Source organism: Biomphalaria glabrata, unplaced genomic scaffold (assembly GCF_947242115.1).
Source record: "Biomphalaria glabrata unplaced genomic scaffold, xgBioGlab47.1 scaffold_20, whole genome shotgun sequence".
NCBI classification, from domain to species: Eukaryota; Metazoa; Mollusca; class Gastropoda; family Planorbidae; genus Biomphalaria; species Biomphalaria glabrata.
The window spans coordinates 80613-102604 of record NW_026602928.1 but is presented as its reverse complement, the minus strand read 5'-3'; the positions used below and the strand labels follow the sequence as shown (position 1 = coordinate 102604).

Below are 21992 nucleotides of genomic sequence, written 5' to 3'. Positions count from 1 at the left end.
AAACAGCCTTACCAGTAGACATTTCTTTGCACCATAGAGAGATCATGAAAGCAATAAACTTGAAATAAGACTGTTCCAATACTATTTAATGACTTACGGTCTGATATCCTGTATATATTACTGAGTCATAAACATGGTTTTCTTCTGTACTGTTCGCCTAGGGAATGAAAAAAAAAAATCTAATAAAATTTTAGCAAGTTGAATATAAACATTTTTCTTAAAAAGCCATGCATCTCAAATAGCCTCTGACAACCAGACCTTGGGCCTGGTCTAACTATTTATCACTAACAGGAGAAGGGGAAAAGGCGAGTACTGACACTTAAGCAAGTAAGATTTGGGTAGGGAGGGTCTCATTAGCCTGGCTGGCTACACGCATGGAGAGGGTGGCATCATTCCATCCAGAATTAAGGCATAAGCTTCATCTCACTTCCATAAGATGATCCATAGTCATTTCTCGATTTAAAGAGGCCACAGATATGGTTGACAGAATCAATGTAGGCAATGACTAGTTGAAAATTCTTTAATAAGAACTCTAAACTTCATCTCTAAACTTGTCACATGATGAATCTTCCACCCCCTCACCTCTCATTGCAATTCTTATATGTTTGTGGAATGTTGATACAAATTTTAAATGGTATTTAAATACTTACAATCTCTATTTCTTCAGCAGCATTGGAGGTGCAGACCACAGCATTGCTTTGAATACTGAAAGAATAAGAACATTCTAAAAATGTTAAAAAAAAAAAACAATAAGAAAAATGTTTAGTTCATCAAAAACCATAAAAGCAATTGTAGTTTATGATAGGCACAGACAAATAAACAGCAAGATGATGATATGTTCATTAAGAGAAACAACATAATAATGATTCGTACAGAACAAGAAACATCAAAACATCAAGATGATATGTACAGAAAAAGAAACACTATGATGACAAACAAAACACCAGTGGAAAATAAAAACAAAGAGAGTAAACCTGTACTTGCTAAATTTTAGGTTAATTTCAATATAACATTTTCAGATGTATGGAGTGAGTTAAGATTGAAAGTTTATTTGACAGATTATAAACAAATGTGCTGTGTAGCTTTAGAAACATCTAACCCCATTTTTCCTTACAATATTTTGAGTTGGGTTTGTTTTTTTTGGAGAAAAAGCATACTAAATATTTTAGCTGCTCTACATTGCCATACAGGGGCGGTGGCTGAGTGGTTGAGTGCTTGGCTTCCGAAACTGCAGTCCTGGGTTCGAATCTCGGTAAAGACTAAGATTTTTGGGGAAAGAAAATGTGGCTGGTCATTGTGCTGGTCACATGACACCCTATTTGTTAACTGTTGGCCAAAGAAACAGATGACCTAAACATCATCTGCACTATAGATTGCTAGGACTGAAAGGGGAACTTTACTTACTCTTTTTTTAAATTGCCATACAGGGTTTTCATTATACTTGTTTTCTTTAAGGGGAGATAATATGGGACATTTCAAGAAAGATGTTTGACATCCCATAAGGATGCAAACTGTGAGCAAGTAAGTAAATAGAATTCCATTTATTGAGTATGAGTACTTATTGAGTACTTATCTTCTCTATGCAGAGCATCTGTCTCTGGACAAAAAAAAATGATCCTTATTAAATTATTTCATCTAATAAGAGAAGAGACAATTCTCCACACTTTATAATGTGTTATTGTTCTCACATCATTATCTATATGCAACTATACTGACAACTCTTGCTAAATCTAGTAAATCTAAAATAACCAAGTAAGTTAAAGCTAAAATAACTACACATCTTAAGACCACAGAAATAAACTTTCTAAGTACTGGTATTCAAAATAAATCACCAGCTTTAGGAATTTTATTACAAAAGGAAAAGCCATACATAATGGCAGGAACAGAAACTTTGACAAAATCAGACAATTTAAGTAAAAAAATTCTAATAGGTACTATGAAATTTTTTGTAAAAAATTTGACATAATCATAGATGAGTTCTTTTAAGCCATATAAAATATAAAAAGCACAGTAATAGCAGAAGAAATTACTTCATAATATGGAGTACACAGATCATCACACTCTAGAAAGAACTATGTAACCAATTATCAGAACTGAAATTAAAACATAAAAATGTTTTTTTTTTAAATTATGGGTGGATGCAGTCATTATGACATTAATGGGAAAATATTGACCATAGACCAACATAAAACTTTAGGATATGAATGAGCTATTTAAGTTCGTACCAAATTAAAAAAAAACAAACAAAAAAAAAACAGCTAGACTAAACAACATCAGAGAAATGAAGCACTGGTTTTTGTGTGTGTGTGTGTGTGTGTGTGTGTGTGTGTGTGTGTGTGTGTGTGTGTGTGTGTGTGTGTGTGTGTGTGTGTGTGTGTGTGTGTGTGTGTGTGTGTGTGTGTGTGTGTGTGTGTGTGTGTGTGTGTGTGTGTGTGTGTTTTTTTTTTTTTTTTTTTTTTTTTTTTTTTTTTTTTTTTTTTTTTTCATGTTTGATAGTGTTAGGTTTTTTCCATCTATTTTGTTGTTGTAATACTGCTGAGGTAGACTATTGTAGTCAAATTGAATTTCCTTTCTCTCAGACTAATACAATTATTCTATTGTATCTTACAGACATGAACTAGTGGTAGATTATGACATTAACATTAATTAGTACATGGATACACATACAAGAATGTACTTATCTTCTCTATAAAGTAACATCTGTAATTTATAAGATAAGATCTCTGGATATCTGACCATGATGTCAATAATATATATTTTCAAATAAAAGCAGTTATGACTTTAAGAAATTTAAGTCATGTGAAACTCAACTAATAGGTCTTATCGATGGATTCAGGATTTCCTGCTAGGCAGAGAACTAACTGTACTAATGGCAATGTCTTCGATTCCCAAGATTAAGGATGAGTGCTGTGTAATAATATGAAGGCTCCAAATCTACATCAATTACATTTAACTCAAGATTAGTATAAGAAACAGTCTTAGGCACACAACTGTTTCAACTGTTCTTAAATGATCTCCTTAATTATAGAACAATATAAACAACACAATATGACAACATGCTGAATTTTTACATTATGAAACTAGATACCTGAATCAACTAAGAAAACCAAAGTCTTAGCTAGTTTAGATTAACTAAGAAAATGAAGCCATAGCTTAACCATACATACACATAGGATATAACTATCTTCTTTTTTGAAAGAATGTCTGTAATATATATGATGTCAAATGAAGCTCAGAAGATTATAATAATACGTGAGATGATTATTTTTTTTACCATGAAAAATTTATTAGATTTTGCAATATTTAATTTTTGTAAACCAATTATTCTTTGAATTTACAGATTACAAAAAAAAATTTAAAAAGAAGATAATCTTGCTTGACATATCTGTCTATCTACCCACCCATTTTTTATATTTGCTAATTGCATTTGACAAACAACATGAAAATAGTGCAAATAAATGTGAACATCATTGTTACGGTCGTAGCGCAGCATGGTGCGAAAGGTGCAAATTTGGGTATTGAATGGAAGGGATGTTGAACAGGAGCCGGAAGGAGATTTGACAGGATAAGAGATGAAATGTTCATATTCCCATAAATTGTTATAATATTAAAAGTACTTCTAGAGTAAAACCTGAGAGTGTCTTGTTATTTTGAAGAGTCTTGTGTCGTAACAAGTGGCGCCCAACGGAAAGTATCTAATTCCTGTCTACTGAGGTATTACAATTACTACAAAGTGTAACAAAATCTATAGATCTCTAGATCTATTAAGATTGAGAGAGTGAGCGTCATCTAGACCTCTAAAGCTACGTGCCAAACTCACTGGTAAACATAAACCTTTAGTTGAAACTTAACTAAAAACATTATTGCTGAATTAATCAATTGGCTTAACATTTAAATCTAGATTTATATCATTATAATTATTATGAAGGCCAATTTGCTACATTCACCAATTTGAAAACGTCAGGGATTACCCACTGTATTTGGATGTGTTATGAATTTATTGTAGGTGTTAAGGTCGTAGCGCAGCATGGTGCGAATGGGAAAAAAGGTGTGAATTAGGGTATTGAATGGAAGGGATGTTGAACAGGAGCCAGGAGATTTGACAGGATGAGAGATGAAATGTTCATATTCACGTAACTTGTTATAATATTAAAAGTACTTCTAGAGTAAAACCTGAGAGTGTCTTGTTATTTTGAAGAGTCTTGTGTCATAACAATCATAAAGGCCATCTGTTTCTGTGGCCTATGGTTATCGAAGGTGTCATGTGGCCAGCACAATGACCAACCGTCTCTACTTTTCCCCAACTAATGTCAGGCACCCATTATAGCTGGGTGGACTCAGAGGCGCTCAAAGATCCAGAAATTAAAAATCCCAGTCTTCACCAGGATTTGAACCCTGGACCCTGATTCAGAAGCCAAGAGCTTTACCGCTCAGCCACCATGCCTCCAAATATGTCATTGTACATTGTTCAAATTATCCATGCATAAGTTAGGTTTGCAAAAAAGAAACATTAAAAAAATAAATCAATTCTTACCTAAATTGAACAGCTGTTGTGTGGCCTGAGAAATAAAAAAAATGAAACAATATTGAAAGAATCTTTTTTGTTGTTATAAAATTGGTTTCAACCAAAATAACAGTGAAAATATATTGTGAATTTTTTACTTAAGTTTATTTATAACTATTAATTTTTTTAACAAATATGTAAAAAATAAAAATCAAAACAAATCTTACATTACTAAAACAGTTAGAGACAAAAGGGCTGCCACAAAGTTTAAAAAATAATGTGAAAATATAAGTAATGCTATATGTATGTGTGTATGTATGTATGTATGTGTATATATGTGTGTGTCTGTGCATGTGTGTGTAATTTCTCTTTTGCATTTCCTTGTATTTATGTATACATAAATATATAGTGTTTTTGCTTTATTGAAACTTGAAACAGAACATTATGCTAGTTCAGATATTCACCTAGATGCATGTTTAATATTTTAAAAAAGGGATCAGGCTAAAAGCAGCTGTCACATCTTTTTTTTAAGCACATTTAAGGCCATGGTGAAATAAGTTATTCAATAGCATTTCTTGTTTCTGAGACATATACATGACAATAAGCACAAAAAGTAGCTTTTCAATATTGGTGCTGTTAAAAATATACATGAATTGCTGACTTATGAATCAGAAGGTATTGATATACGAAAATTTGTGAATGATTTAGCTAACTTAAACAATGATAGGAGGATTCTATCAGTTTGAAGATATAGGATGATGAATATGTTGTATTTAAGCAAAGAAAACTTCAAATTTCCTTTTGCTTTTATTTTAGTTGAACAAAAAGGAATTATATTTTATTAATATCAAACTTCTGCGAGTGATATCTTAAACAGCTAAAACCCTTTCCTTCAAACATCCTGCTGAAAAATCAGTGGATGGACGTTGGGCTTATATTTGACAAGTGGCTTCCTTAAATAATAAAAACACACACTAGGTAAGTTGGAAAAAATTTAACCCAAAATCAGACATGATTTTCCATTGGGCACATAAAAAAAAGTTTACGGTGAGTAAAACATTTAGCATCATTGTGAGAAATAGGAACTAAAAATACAGAGGACTGTTCTGCTTCGTTCTAGTTTTTCCAGCCAGCTTTTTGCCCTGAGCTCTTTTGCGGTCTGTACCAAGGAAGAATAGTATAACTTGTTGTTTTTTTTCAGCTGGTTATGCTGGGTTAATGTGGTAACAGGATTTGTGAATTAATTAGGGGCATTTAAAGATTAAGAGGGCCTGGTTTAGAGTTTTATAAAGATGGGAGTAGTGTCTACAAAGGGGTGGGTTTATTTATGCCTAAATAGTAATCATCTTCTTTTTTGAAGTACTGTCTGTATTATATTATTCAAGTACCAAACATGGGAAACATAAAAAGGATGAGAAAGTTGATGTACAAATCAAAACAAATGTAGCTTATAATCCTTTAAATACAAAAAATAATTTCACCTGAACCGACATTGAATACTCTTTTCCAAATGTAAATTAAAATGCCAGTACAAACCAATGCAACAGCAATCAAGAAAGTTGAGCAAATTGAAATGACCATTAGGATTTTTTTTTTCCATTGAGCCTAAGAGAAAAAAAGAACAAAAACAATATTATAATTATGAAAAACATTTAGAAAAAAGTAAAGTAAAAAAATAATAATTCCGAAATCACAATATTTGTCTTTAAAATCTCAACAAATCTATGATACTCTTCTAAAAACCAATTGTCAGAGAAGTACTACACTGTTGCTATTATGTGACGCATAATGTGCATCTTCTGGAGGGATCATGTCACCAACCAGGAAGTTTTGACACAGGCCAACATGCATAGCATCTATGCTCTCCTTCAACAGAGAAGACTACGCTGGCTCGGTCATGTCACTCGTATGTCAGATGGAAGAATTCCTAAAGACATGTTACAGGCTGAGCTTGCAGAGGGAGCCAGACCCAAGGGCCACCCAATACTAACCTACAGAGATGTCTGCAAGCAAGACATGAGAGCCACGGGCATCGACCAAAGTGTGTAGGAGGAGATAGCCCAAGACCGGACAGCATGGAGACAGATTGTACGTGCTGGTACAAACTTTGCAGAATGCTAAAGAAACAAAGCTGCACCAGTCAAGAGAAAGAAAAAGAAATCTGCCCTGTCAGCTAGCCCTAGGACAGATGTATATACATGCAGGAACTGTGGCAAACTCTGCCGCTCTAGAATTGGCTTGATCAGTCACTCCAAGCCAGTGACTCATCTGGGCACATCCATTGTCTTCTGAGACAGAAAGAGCTATATATATAATGCTATCTTGCAGTACTGTTGGTTTTGTGGCTCTATAATGCTATCTTGCAGTACTGTTGGCTTACCCTTGTTTAATGTGAGTATGCAAACTGTTACTACAATCTTGCAGCAGTTTTGATGCCATAGTTTTGTACAATAGTTCTGCAAGGATATTGCCTTTTGCCTCTCTAAAGGGACTGAACTTTAGGCTTGTATTGGAACTAGAGGTGGCTCATGTTTGTTATTTTTATTATCATGTTACTATCTAAAAAAGGAATGTGAGTCCGTATCATCCTTACTACTTCTGTGAAGAATGCTGTGAAAGGTACACCCATTGTTTTAAGAGCATTTTATATAGTGATTCATTGTTAATACACTTTTACATATAGTGTGATACATTTGCATCACACATGAAAGTCACCACATGAAATATTACAATGAATTTGCTATCACCTTGTCCATGATTCATTATGAAGCATGAATGTGTACTAGAATTTCCGGGGTCTAAGAAAATAAGGTAAGGCTTAAAAATAAAAAGATCACTGTGAAAATTAGAACATTAGAGTATAATTGCGTTTAACCATGCATTGTTACACAGGTTATTTTTCTGGTTTACTACATAGATTTTGTAGATAAAAAGTAAAACATACCATCAGCATTAGTTGAATAGGTTGGGTCAGTGGTCTCGTTAAGTCTGGTTGTGTTTGAGGCTATGAACAAAGAAAGTGAATAATTGTGTTTTATTTTAAATCAAATATTAATTAATTAATTTTTTTTATAAAGTTTGCATCAATACAAAGTTGAAACATTATGGCTTTTATTTTTCTAGCTTACTACATAGACTTTGTAGATAAAAAGTAAAACATACCATCAGCATTAGTTGAATAAATTGGATTTGTAGTCTTGATAAGTCTAGTAGTTTTTGAGGCTATAAATAAAGAAATTGCATGTTTCTAAATCAATTTTTTTAACTATAAAAATTGTATTCCAAAATAACACTATTGGTGCAAATATCTTTTCAATAGTTTGCTACTGTTTTTATAATTTAGAGAAAAAGAATATAAGGTTCCAGTTTGTTAAAGGTTCTAATGTTTCAAATGCTTTTTTGCTATTGCCAGCTTTCAAGCAACTATCACTTATACTTCGCTGGTCAAAGATTAATTTTTCTTTTGTTGACTTCATTTTCATGCATATTTCTTTGTTGGTTGAACAGCATTCTTCTGCCAGAAAAGGATTCACTTTTTTTTTGTTTTTAGTTCTCTACTTCCATTACATAAATCAAGGATGTTTGTGTAACCCATGGCTTAATTTTCCTTTGCTTTGTTCCTAGGATCTCAGAGGCTGACTTGTGCAATATTTTTCTGATAGTATCCATGAGTTAATATCCTCATGTACGGTTTAAGATTGAGAGTTCAAATTTACTAATACTAGTCTGGGTGGACACAGAGGCGCCCCGAAGATCCAGAAATTAAAAATCAAAGTCTTCACCAGCATTTAAGCTACAGGACCTGTGGTTCAGAAGCCAAGCACTCTATCACTCAGCCGCCACACTTCCATGGTCAAGCCAAGTCACCAATTCAAAAATCATAAAAAAAAGATGTTGGATTTCTTTTCTTTCTAAATATCTTTGTGTTTGATGATGTAGACCAAGGTAATCCATGTTTCTGTTTCAAGGGCCAACCTGTGAATGTTTGTATGTGGCTTGGACAGGAGAAGATTCAGAGGTAGAGCAGAGAGGCAAGTGGGGTTTTGTGTGAGTTTGTTTTGGACGTTTTCAATGCTTGTAAATAATGTGATCAATGAGACTTGATACTTTACATGTATGTGTGTTGATCTGTACTATTTCAAGAGCATCACACACAAGTATTCAATTTTTCATTTCAGCTAAAAGTGAATTAAAGTATTTCCCTTGTTGTACTAATATATTAACAATGTTTTTACTTTTCAATAAAAAACAAGGGTGAAATTTGTATAACTGTATATCTATTTTTAAGTGTCACTGTATTCTTAAGTCTATTTACTTTACCATAAATAAAAACTTATTGGTGTGATTAATATCTCAGCCAACCCATACCCTCATGTGTTGTTGTTTTAAACTTTTTATAAAAAGCCAGTCAAGGAATGTATTTTATAAAAAGCTAACTTATGTCTGTTTTAGAGAATACTTCCAGTTGGCCCCCTTCAGTTGTAGAGTGACTATGGTTCATCTCAAACACTTTTTCATGTAGCTGTGGAGCCCTATTTTGGAGAGACATTCCCGTCCACAAATATTGCAGGTTAAGGTGACTTTCAATTAGGTGGTAGAGGAGCTGGCCATTTTTCACATGGCATGCTTTTCTTCCAGAGCTGAGGCCCATGTTTTTTTGCTGTCCCTAGTGAAGGCTAAGGCTATGTCAATGGTCAGTATCTATGTTTGCTGACTTTAGGTCCCATTTCGTTACATCCATGTAAAGGAGGTGGGAGCGACCAGTTTTCAAACTCAAGTGGCCCACAGAGAATAATTTTCAGGATGCGATTGTCTTCCATCCGGCGAACATGTCCAAGCCAGCGCAGGTGGTGTTGTCTGAGGACTGTAAAGATACCTGTTCGTGCAAGAAGGATCTCTTTCTTTCCATGTGATTTTCAAGATTCTTCGGAGAGAGCGCAAATGGAATGAGTTTAGTTTTTTCTCTTGCTTTGCGTAGGTGGTCCACGACTCACTGCTGTACAATAGCTTACTCAGAACGCATGCCTTGTAGACCGCCATTTTAGTTGCTGTAGTGAGCTTCTAGTTTTCCCAAACTCTTGACTTGAGTCTAGCGAATGTTGAGGCAGTCTTCTGTAACCATTTCTCCTCTTCTAGAGACAGGTCATCCTAAATTGTGGATCCAAGATAGCAGAATTCATTAACAGCATCCAGTTTGTTATCATCTATGAGGATGGAGGGTGATGTTGTAGCAGGTGGTCCCATAACATTTTTTTTCTTCAAGCTAATTGTTAAGCCATACTCTTTACAGAGAATACTATATATATGTATATAATCTCACACACAAAATCTCAAGTAAATGTACAAAACTAAACTATATGAGTAATAAGATATTCACATAAAGACTGTACACAAAAATACCTTGGTCCTCCACATTTAGTTTGTTTTATTCATTCACCGGAGAATTCACAAAGTAACATCGCAAGAAAGGTAAGAGCTTTGAGAATGTGTCCAGGTCCAGACTTGTGTTAACTGTAATCACTTCCTTGGTATTAACTGAAGGTCTTTCTTGATTCTGCAATGAAAACTTTTTTTTATAGATGTCTAATTAATACATTAATATGTGCATAAAATCATATTAATGTTTTCCTGGCTGAAGAATGAGCACTTATTGAATTCATCCTAGCAAATAGAATCAGAATTGTGCTTATCTCTTTGTCTTTCTTAGTGTTATATAAGTTTGCTTTTTTTTTTTTTTTTTTGTATATGAAGATTTTGGTTCAGTGTTTTATGTATAATTGCTACTTTAGTCTTCTATCCTGAAGGGTCTCTAAATTAAATGATTCTACTAATGGTGCTATTCTGACTAAATGTGAATATTGATTTGTTATGAATCTCACTGCACTATTTTGTGTCTCTTCTTGTTTCTAAATGTTTTTTTCTTACGTTGAGGGGTCCCAAACAGAGGATGCATATTCTTTGAACCCTAATCAAGGATAAATAACATTTGAGTTTGTCTTTATTGGATTTGTAAAAAAAAATAATATTTTAATAAAAACTTATTGCTTTGTTTGATTTTTAAAAATTTCCTCTATATGAGGTTCCATGATAATTTTTCATTTACTATAACACCTAGGTATTTGGAGTTTTTAGTCCATGTAACTGATTTACCTAGATGAAGATATGTGGTATTTATTTGTTTTAAATTTTTTATTACTCTTAATAACTGACATTTTTCTGGGTGGAAAGACGTGCTCCAATTAGATTTCCATCTCTATAATTCATCTGCAAATAATCTGACAAATGCAACTAATGCAAATTGGTAATTCATTTATGTAAATTATACTAAGACTGTTCCTTGATGTACACATGAGTTGACTGTTAATGTTGGTTTAGAGCCATTTTAATATTACAGGAAATATTCAGGAAATCCTGAATCCATTGATGTAATGAACCAGTGATGTTTTATTTTAAAAGCTAGTTTCACTGATTTTGAGTTCCAACCCAAAGGGGATAGGATGAATAGAGGTGTTAAGAGTAAATCAGATAAGCGGAGGTGGAAATAAAACCTCTTAACATAATAAAACACAAGAATTAAAGAGGAGCTGAATCTAAAAAGTAGATTGTGTTGATAGCAAGAGGAAAGTAGTGATTCTAATTGGCCACTAGTCAGTCAGTGGCAGTAACCAATAAAAAAAAAATAGTTCACAGTGAAATAGCAAAGAAAACCTATCTTATATGTCTATGAAGACACTTAAGATTAATTCTGCAAGAAAATTCTCAATGTTACAAAAAATGTCTAGACTTTTTTTTCTAGACTATGTTGCTCTAAAGATGTTCAGGATGGGACTACATTCATTTCTGGTATTACATCTCCCAAATACGCTATTCTGCCTCAACGTGGTACCTGAGTGGAAACGATCATTTGAGGAAGTGATCAGGCTAAATGAATAGCAAAACAAACCTCCTGTGGGAGTGTTCAAGGGAATGCAAGAGCTTTCCCATTGCACTGAGTGGAGTAGAAAGAGAGCTCACACGTCCCTGTCAATAATCCATGCGAGGCTCGTCAAGGGAACGTTATTCCAATGGCGAGTCCTGCACGGTTAGCTTGGCACAACAAAGGAAAGTGGCGGCGGTTTCTGGTGTACTCTGCCTTCGGCCAGATAAATTGGAAATAGCAATGCTTTACATAGGCATTGACTTGGATCTCTTCCAGACAGAATGGTTGTTCAAGCAGGCTTACAAGCCTGGAGCTTGAAGAGCCTTCAGCTAAGCTCTTTTGACAATCAAATAATATTACATATACCTATAAAGATGTTATTCATTGACCAAAACCTAGGCTAAAATGTCAACCAAAGTGTACTCACCATAACATTTTTCATACTTTCGCTCACTTTGGCTGCAACTAGATTTGGATTCAGTGATTTCAATACCAGATTCTCTGTCAGGTCCAGTGAACAGTGGAGAGATAGCTTACTTTTGGCATTTCCGCTAAGGGAAATCTGAAAAACTAAAAAATGTTATATACAGTTAGGATACATATTTAGTAGAATATACAGTTAGGATACATATTTAGAAGAATAAAGAAATAATTTTGTGAATAGAAATCTCAAAACCAAAAGTGTAGCTAGAATGAAACTGTTATAACATGTTATAACAAACATAGGTTAGCCAAGAATAGTGTAGTGACACTTGAGACACTTAATCTTGGAGACTTAATGACATATTCCCCTGGTAAATAAATGTTTTAAAGTACTTTGAAGTCTTATCTAGAATGCATAGTTGAGAACTTGCATGTGTGTTAAGCAGTCTTCATTTAAAGCACAATAAAACATGGTAAGAAACTAGTTGTTTGAAATAAAACTAAATAATGAAAGTAACGAGGAGTGAAATAGTGATTCTATTCATCTGGGATTTCTTTGTATGTAGATAAGTCTGAAAAATAATGCATTTTTAAAATTTTAAAATATCCAGCTTAGGGTCTAAAATTCTTGGTGACTAATATAAAAAAAATTAATTTACCATAGTTTATATACTACAATGTATTTTAGTCATCAATAGCACTAAGAGTACCAAGTTTGCGCAGGAGCTCATTTCCAGCTCTGGCTGGATAACTGGCCATGTTTTACTCCAGCAAAGCATCATTGAAGGATAGTTGCCTAATTTAGGTATAGGATGGATTCCTTTACTGTCTAAAGCTACAGAGTGTAGTAATATTATCAACACACACAGCCTTGCATCACATCATTCTCTACAGAGAAATAAGCTGATTTAACCTTTCGACCCACATGCAGTAGCTTCAGAATAGCAATGAATCTTGAAGGGCATCCGAGCTGAGATAGAATTCACCACCAGCCATCGTGACTCACTATATCTCACTGGTGAGATCGATAAAGTCAGCATACAAATCAGCTACCTGCATTTTTCCTGCATATGATGCTATTATAAGTATTGTACTAAAAGGAAAAAAAAAAGTCCTATCTTAAAGGAAAAAAGTACATTTAAATATTTTTTTTAGCAAAATAGTTTATGTTAGTTTTAGAAACCAGTTACACAGAGACGCAGTACTTGTTACAATATACTGATAAATCACACTTCATTGAAATACACGAGACAGCACAATTTTTTATTTTAACATTTTAACCATGTATTTTGCAAAGTTTCGGCTGTCAGAAAGTGTTGAATAGTGTTAGATACTTATAAATGTTCTCAGATCCAAATAAAAAATTATGTTGGCTTGCAAACTGTATGTATTACAATGGTGCTGAATCTTGTTTGCTCTAGGGGCCACACGTGTGCAATATGTGTGTCACAGGTCACACAAAATTGTGGTGTTCAATGAATTAAGTCTTTTCTGCTTCATTCTGCATAGCGAGAATTTCAAGTGACCAGTTAAGACCTGTCACTCGCTGGATATGGCCTATGGATCATAGTTTGAATATCAGTGATACATTTGATTCCACACTGAATGATTCAAAACATTACCATCAAGTCCCTAAAATATTCAGTAGACAATTGTCTACTGAATTGTACAGGCCTGGTAGTTATTTAGCATTAAAAAAGTCTGGTTCTGTTTGTTTTTCTTAGATATAAAGTTTAAGACCACAACTGGAGGACAGGGAGGATGATGGTGGTCATTGTTCAAACTTGGCACCATCCTGACAACAGTCTTCATTAGTTTCTATTTCTTTTGAAAAAATGTATTATCCATTTGCAGGAGCATATTGCTGATTTATCTTGGCTAAGGATTGACCTGAAGATATAAATTAAACTTTGAAAAAATAAAACACATTACAACAAATTATACTTTAGATTTGAAATTACTTCACTTAATAAATAATTATTAAATGTAGAAATTCATTTAATCCAAACTCTTTACTATTTTTCTTACCTAAGTTAAAGCAGAGGTCTTTATTTTCAAAGTTAGTCTCCTGTACACTATTTGACAGCTTATTGTTATCTAGGTAAGTTGGAATAGCTCAAAGAGTTACATTTTAGCTTTTATTATTGAGCCATAAAACCCTGGCTTCAGATCTGAAAATTATAAATATAAATATTGATTAGATCAACAAATTATTTATTTTTTAATTTTCTAATTTCTAACACAAAAACAGTCATAAATCAGATCTAGATAATGCTGTAATGAAGGAAATCAACATTTAAAGCTAAAATGTAAAAACAGTGTACCGGTAACAAATCAGATCAATCAGTCTATGTGCAGACTAATATTGTAATGAAAGAAACCAACAGTTAAAGCTCAATCAAAATATAATCAAAAATATTTATACATCATTGGCCTCCTTCAGTCGTAGAACGACTATGGTTCATCTCAGAGCACACTTCCTTATGTGGCTGTGGAGCCCTATTTTGGAGAGACACTCCCGTCCACAGATAGCGCAGGTTAAGGTGGCTTTTCCTTCGGTGGTAGAAGAGCTGGCCATTTTTCGGATTGTGCGTTTTTCTTCCTTATACAAGTAAGTAAGTAATAACATGTTTTCTAAATATCTGAAATCTCAGAGTTAGAAAAGTTAAGTTCCCCTTTTAGATTTGATTTGATTTTTTATTTGAGGCACATCGGCACAATTTAGGCCATGTCGTGCCTGCAGTCCCTTAAGGACCACTCTCTCTCTAGACAACAAGGGCCAGATTCTATACTGTCATTCCCCTTTTAGACCTTGCTATCTATAAAGAAGATGATGTTAAGGTCATCTGTTTCTTTGGCCAATGGTTTACAAGCAGTGTGTCATGTGGCCAGCACAACGACCAACCACCTTAACTTTCTCAAATAAAAGTCAGGTACCCATTAGAGTTGGGTGGATTCAAGAACGCCCTAAAAATCCCTAGATTCAAAATCCCAGTCTTCAAATCCAGGACCCCAGGTTCAGAAGCCAAGTGCTTAACCACTCCACCACCGTGCCCCCTAATAAAATCTCAGACATGCCTAACTAGAATATGGAATACTCAAGTTCAGAAATAATTTAATTATAAATTAAAACTGTAGATGAAAACCTGCCATTTAAGTATGACCTATCAAAATTGTCCTCTTACTTACTAAGTTTTTATAAATGCTTGAATATAGAAAAGATCTAGATCAAAGATCCGTGGGCTGTAAACTTTTTGTTTACCTACCTACCTTCTTTTATTTTATTTTTTCTATAAAATAGTAATTGTAGTGCCACCTTCTTTCCTGGACACATATAGGTCCAGAAAGGTTGTCATTGCCAGAAGTGGTAATGGATATTATATTTAATAAGCACGCCAATACCTATAAAATGTCAAAAACTAGTCCAAGAAGTGTGGCTTAGATGTTGAGCCAAGGGAAACTGTTTTCAATAAAAGGTGAAGGACGAAGGCAGGTAACTGGGTCTGAATCAGTAAGATTCAGGGAGGAGGGGCTCATTAACAATGGCTAGCTACCACCTAGGAGAAGAAAAACTCTTAATTCAAACTTCTGCAGCCTTGTAGCTATTCCAAAACATGAAAAAGCTGCCTGGCCATGTGGTATGTGTGCTGGATTGCCATTGGTCCAGGATTCATACCTGTTCACTGCCATCCCCGTCATCTTGCAGAGATTTCGCATAGGAAGTAGATTATCTTCATTTATTTCAACTATGAAGGAACATCTGAAACATGTAAAACAAAGGCTTTAGGAATCAACCATGAAAAAAAATATCAGTGGATGATGACATCATCCCGACCATTGCTAATGCCCAGGTAGAAGCTTCACACCATGACAAATGAGGGGGGAAGTATAATTTAAATACATTTAATTCTAGAACCTATGATTAGTGAAGAAACAGTATATGGCAGATCCAAACTAGTCTTGATCTAAGAATCTATAATTAAGTTCATCCATTGAAGTTCGATGATGTCTTTTGTCATCCAGTTGGCTGAGGGCTTTGCACTGGGGTTTTGAGCCTCCACATGTGGCTGGTGAGAACTTGGATGGCTGCCTGGTCGTGCGGTTTGTGCGCTGGACTGTTGTTCCGATTTATCAATGGTCCAGGGTTCAAACCCTGCCCGCTCCCATCCCCAGTCATCCTGTGGGAGGTTTGGAATCTTCAACTCTGAAGGAACACCCAAAACATGTAAAACATTTTACAAACATGTGAGCCCGGAAAGTTTGGCTGCACAATGGGCAGGTTATTCCAGCTGAAGCTAGTGTCATTGGCCTTAGATTTTTTTCTCTGACTCAATTCTTCTAACAGCGATGTTCTAGTGCCCCCTGCAATATGTGCGCCAGTTTTATGTGCTTCTGTCTCCCTGGTGCCTGAGTCAAAGCTGAATGCTTTCAGAGAAGCTTTGAGGGTGTCACTGAAGTGTTTTCTTTGTCCACCTTGTGAGGGCTTTCCTTCCCTTAATTGGCCATACAGGAGTCGTTTAGGGATGCTGCAGTCGTCTACTGCGCAGATGTGGCCTTCTCATCACAGCTGGGACTGCATCGGGATTGTGTGCATGCTTTGCAGGCCCGCTCTTTGAAGGACTTCAGTATCTGGTATCTTTTCTTGCCATTTAACATTCAGTATTTTTCTGAGATGGGTCATGTGGAAGTATATATATATATACTGTCCAGGTCTTTTAGGCATAGAGAACTGTCGGGAGGATGACAGCTCAATAAATCCCTAGCTTTGTGTATGTGGAGATACCCGTCTATTCCAAACATTTTAGACATTCTGAAATAGGATGCACTAGCATTGGCTATACATAGTTACTAATGATCTTTTGCAGATAATTTAATTTTCAGAGCAGGCATTTAGGGCACAGTTGTCAGCAAATAGCAGATCCCTGATTACTGATGATTTTTTTTTTTTTTTACTTTGCTTTGAGACACTTCGGGTTGTATAGGCCACTATCAAATCTGTATGTTATATTTATCCCGCTTGTATCTCTATTTGTGAATGCATCTGTCAGCATAGCAGAAAACATAATATTGAACAGTGTGGGTGCTAGAAAACAACTTTGTTTTACCCCATATGATACTTTAAAGGGTTCTCCACTTTCCTGAACACAAGCCTTCATGCCATGAAGGCATGAATAATTAAGTAAATCTATATAGATCTACATCTTATCTAGACTCTATATAAAATCTATAGATAGAGGCACATTTCATATAAATTCCATATATATATGCTAGAACTAATTAATACAAGAAGTGCTTTTTCTTGCCTAATGACTATATAACAGTGCCATTGATTAGAGAATGGAATGGGTTGCCTGAATCAGCCAGGAAAACCAAAGAGTTAGCAGAGTTTAAATTTAAGTCAATAATAATATTAACATGTATGACTGTCAGACCTGTCACTAGTGACTATGACTAGATTCTCTAGATTGTAGTAATTGTACAAATGAAATGTGTAGGTTTTGAAGGTTTTTGAAGATGCCACTGAATGTAAAAAATGATCATTTATGATGTCAATAATGAGTCATTGAGACAATTGAGTGAATCATGATTGCATGAATGAATGATGAATGGCAGTGTCCAATGATTTTGAATTTTGGAACTATTCAACTAGACATAGATTCTAGATGATACTAGATTAGGTACTTCGATTTTCCGGTCGCGCGAGATTTTTTTTGGTTACCGGAACCGGTAGTATTCTTGCGGCAGTATTTAAGCCGAAAGCAGTGGCCATTTCGTTCCAGTCTGGTTTTGTCTTCAAAATCAGACACAAAAGGATAATCAGAGCCCTTTGTTTGTTCAAGGATCGGATATCAGTTAATTCTTTGGATTTATATCAGTGCTTTTCTATCGTCTTCATGGAGTTCCAGCGTGTTGAGCATAGGGGTAAGTTGACCATCCATAGTTTTTTTTATTATTCTGATAAGCATAGTTATTTAAGTCATCCCAAGTACCTTAATATCTAATCTAACTATTTTTGTTCATATTATCGCAATAAGTGTTCCACTTTATTAGTAAAAACGGACCCACTGCATCAGGTATCTTGGCTAGAAAACGAAACCAGCCGCCATTACTAACCGGAAATGATAGATTCAATGGTTATCAATGGCTGCATAGCTTTTTTGTTAGATCGATTTTTTTTAAATCCATCATCAAGAACAGTTTTATTTAGTCATCCGTGATTTTGAATGTTATTTTTTAAACTTTTAGAATGATTTTAACCTAGTTCAATTGTTATTTTTCGTTTTTAGTTAAATTTAAGTGATAATTCTTGCAATAGCTGGTAATATAATTGCGATAATTATAAAACAATTTTTATACACGATTTTAAGTGATTGTTACCATAATAATCACTACTAATTATGTTATAAACAAGTTATAAACAAAATAAAACTCAAATCAATTGGAATATCATTTTATTTCAATGAAAATAAATTTTCAGATATTAATCTATAGATCTACTTAAATCTACTATATTCTCTATATGATTTAGGATAATTGTAGAAATTTATTTTAAAGTAAAGGCTTGGCTGGACTTGGACTTATGAAGTTGAGCCTTCTATTTACATAAAATGTCTTATATCCTTTTATAAATAAAATCTTTAAACTGCATTTTATTAAAATTGTACATATGTGTAATTTTGTTTGAAACATTTTTTTTTCACAATTAAATAAAGCTAACTTTTTTTTTGTTATATTTTCCCCAGATAATGTGGGCGTGGCAGGCTTGATGTCGATGTTGTTGACTAAAGAACTTGCTGAAGGTTTTTGTAAGGTGCTACAGAGACAGTATTTCAATTGATAATTTCCAACAACAAACAAATCCATTATGTGCTTACCCATCAAATAGTTAGATATATTTTATTTTAAAGGAACATGTTGCATATCTGGGATGTTATTTATTTAATGTGAAAAATATAATTTCACAATACAGCTGATAATTGTGCAATGAACCATTTATATTAAGTCTTGATAATTTTACCTTTTCAGCAAGCCTACATTGGTATGCATTAAAAGTATTTATTCTATTTCAGCAAAACAGATAGGGTACACCCAAACAATGTTCATCTTCAAACAATCATGCATGATCCTCACAAGCTTTGGATACTGACGTACATTTGCAAACGCACTCAGACTGATGACATCAAGAAATCTATATTTGTTATTTACATTATATGTAAATTTAAATACTTTTTTTTTTATTTTGTAAATCTTGTATATATATCTCTAAAGTCTAGATTAAAATGTTACAGCTCTCAAAGTATGAAATAGAAATTTTTGTTTTTATTTTTGTGTTGTTTTTTCAACATGTTATTTATCCAAAGTTTATTATAAGTATCAGCAAAAAGTTGTTCATTTCAGTTAAAAGCCTAAAAAGTAATTTAAGGCTAAAAAAGTTGCAACATTTTAAGTGTCAACGTAATGACAACTTCTGTCTCAGATTATAATAAAATAAACAAATAACACATCATCATGCATGCATTCCTGTAGAAAACTTCAATAAATTTCTCAATTAGTTAAAAATTTATAACCAACATAAATTTTGGTTGTTATAACCATAAGTGTCAACATAATATTTTGTCAAAAAAAAAATCAAACTTGTCATTCCACATTTATCAAAAATCAAATTTTCAAAAAAATTCTTATCTCAGTGTTAAAATAGAATAAATAAATAACACATAATCATGCATTTCTGTTCAAAATTTCATTTAAATATCTCAATTGGTTAAAGAGTTATGACTAACATAAATTTTGGTCGTTTTTTAAATTGTCGTTTCACGTTAACAAAGAAAAAAAAATTTTCTTAAACTTCTTATTCAGCGTTATAGTAGAATAAATAAATAACACATATTCATGCATTTCTGTTGAAAATTTCATTTGCATATCTCTATTGGTTAAAAAGTTATAACCATTTAAGTGTCAAAATTTTTTTTTTTTTTTTTTTTTTTGTCGTTTTCGAAATGTCAACCCACATTTAAGAAATTAAAAAAAAAAGTTTCAACTTCTATCTTAGAATTATAAAGAAGAAATAAATAACACATAATCATGCATTTCTGTTGAAAATTTCATTCAATTATCTCTATTGGTTTAAAAGTTATGACCATTTATGTGTGAATATGTATTCTGTTTCTGTCGTTTTTCAACACCTACCCCTTCATCAAAGGCTTAACACAAAAAAGTGTTAATAGATATCCCAGTTTTAAAATTGTCATAATTATCAGAACATAATTGCGCATTTCTATGGAACATTTTATTACATTATCTTTAAGCGTTAAAAAGTTATAGCAATTTAAATGTATAAGCTCCTCCTTTCGGTCACAATTTTTTGGGTATTTTAATATGCTAATTTTCCGATACTAAAATGGTCATAACTTATGTTCTAATTAACCTAGAAGCATAAATGAGGTATCAATGAACTCCATTCAAAAAGATCTATCTAACTATACTAGTTTCAATTAGATTCATTAAAGTTGAAATTTTTATCAAAGTACCTATACTAGATCTAGAATTCTAGATCTAGTCCTAGATGAACTAAATCTAGATCTATTTCTAGAGAGTCATTTTAGACTGCTTAAATGCCGGCTTACTTAACTTGACTTAAAAGTGTCTTAAGAAGTTAAGTTATGCTTATTAAAATTTAAATTCATTTATTTTTTATATCTACACTAGGAGACTAGATCTATTCTTATATAATAAATCCAAATTGGTTAATATATACTATGACTATAATATATATAGTATATATAGATCTAGAATACATTTTATAGGCCTAGGGTAATTTCATCCGCTTTTAGCAGCGGAGTCTAGACTAAAATCACTAGATCTATATATTTGAAAAAAAAAAAAAATAACTTACCTGCTATGTCACTATGTGTTGGGGTTGATATTCTATAGCCAGACAATCGCACAAGGTGCATTCAATTTTTCGATAAACAATCACCGGCAAACGGAAGTTGTCCAGGTTAGCAGTAACTGAATAAGCACCAAGAACACTTACTAAACACGAGCTCCGATACTAATTTGTTAATTATTATAGCTAAATCTAAACGGGGTAAATACGCAGTGGTTATCAAACTGTTATATAGATCTAGTAACTTCGTAGACAAAAAAAAAATGTTTTCCCCATAATAGTCAGAAGTTTTCCGTCAGAAAGTCATTCTCATGTTACATGTATGAACATGTGACTGTGAGAGGGGCTGTAAATGTAAATGTAGGCACAAGCTATTGTGACTGTCATAAATACGATCATTCTCTTGGGTAGAATTTCGTATAGAAATCAAACTTTTCCGGCTTCAAACTTGTAGTAATAGGCTAATATTAATTTAATAGATGATGTTCTGTTGTCACAGATTAATAATAATTTACTGTAGACGTTACTAATTAATAATGATAATAACGAGACTGTCTTTATTAAGGTAGACATATATAACTAACTTTTATTTCCGTCCGATTCTTTGCTTTCGCATAAAACATAAACAACAAACAAAGACGTAGTATCTTCTAATATTAGCACATCCTTCCTTTTGAAGCTATTATCACATCCTTCCTTTTAAAGTTCTTAATACTTATATTTACAAGGAATTTTGACAACTCGACCACTTCTGGTTGTCTTGACCGGCACAGCAAGTTCTCTAGATGTTGGTTTATAATTGTCTGTTTCTTTTGTTCTAACAGTTTGCTGTTCATTGTCTTCGTCGGTGTCATAGTACCCAGAGATGTCTTCTTCGTAGCTCTTGTTTAAAAACCGTTGATTTCGTCTGTATGTTTTCCCATCATTTGTCTTTATGATGTAAGACCTGGGGGATGGATGTTTCTTAATGACGACTGCTTTCTGCCATGTTTGTCCTAGACGAACTCTCACCTTCTCCCCGACAGAGTAGTCTTTAGGTAACCTTGCTTTTGCATCGTACCTCACTTTGCTTTTCCTCTGTCGTTCGTTGAGTAATGTCTCTGCATTTTCAGCTACCGATGGTTTCAATAGTTTGGGATCAGTTGGAATGATGTCCCTGAGTCTTCTACTCATCAGCAGTTGTGATGGCGAATAAAGCAGTCCGCTTATCGGAGTATTTCTATAGCGAGATATGGATCTTTCCCACTTTTGTATGCTTT

At 33.6% G+C, this 21992-nt stretch overlaps 1 protein-coding gene and 1 long non-coding RNA gene across 12 annotated transcripts in view; one reads left to right on the top strand and one right to left on the bottom strand.

Moving 5' to 3' along the window:
- The window catches only part of LOC129924120 (uncharacterized), a 28044-nt gene extending 7143 nt beyond the window's left edge, over positions 1 to 20901 (bottom strand). For 3 of the 11 annotated variants that reach the window (XM_056017947.1, XM_056017946.1, XM_056017948.1), the window contains exons 1-11: positions 20740 to 20901; positions 15523 to 15606; positions 13875 to 14017; positions 11851 to 11993; positions 9905 to 10058; positions 7667 to 7726; positions 7449 to 7508; positions 5986 to 6109; positions 4535 to 4559; positions 651 to 705; positions 98 to 157 (exon numbers count right to left, since the gene is read on the bottom strand). In XM_056017947.1, the coding sequence (XP_055873922.1) occupies positions 98 to 157; positions 651 to 705; positions 4535 to 4559; positions 5986 to 6109; positions 7449 to 7508; positions 7667 to 7726; positions 9905 to 9919 (399 nt within the window). In that variant the 5' untranslated portion in view covers positions 9920 to 10058; positions 11851 to 11993; positions 13875 to 14017; positions 15523 to 15606; positions 20740 to 20901. The other 8 variants (XM_056017939.1, XM_056017938.1, XM_056017943.1 and 5 more) reach the window with 8 other exon arrangements.
- Positions 17533 to 19059, top strand: LOC129924125 (uncharacterized). Its single transcript, XR_008776045.1, has 3 exons — positions 17533 to 17768; positions 18590 to 18731; positions 18917 to 19059. It is a non-coding gene; the product is annotated as an uncharacterized LOC129924125 (long non-coding RNA).
- Positions 20902 to 21992: the final 1091 nt, after the last annotated feature.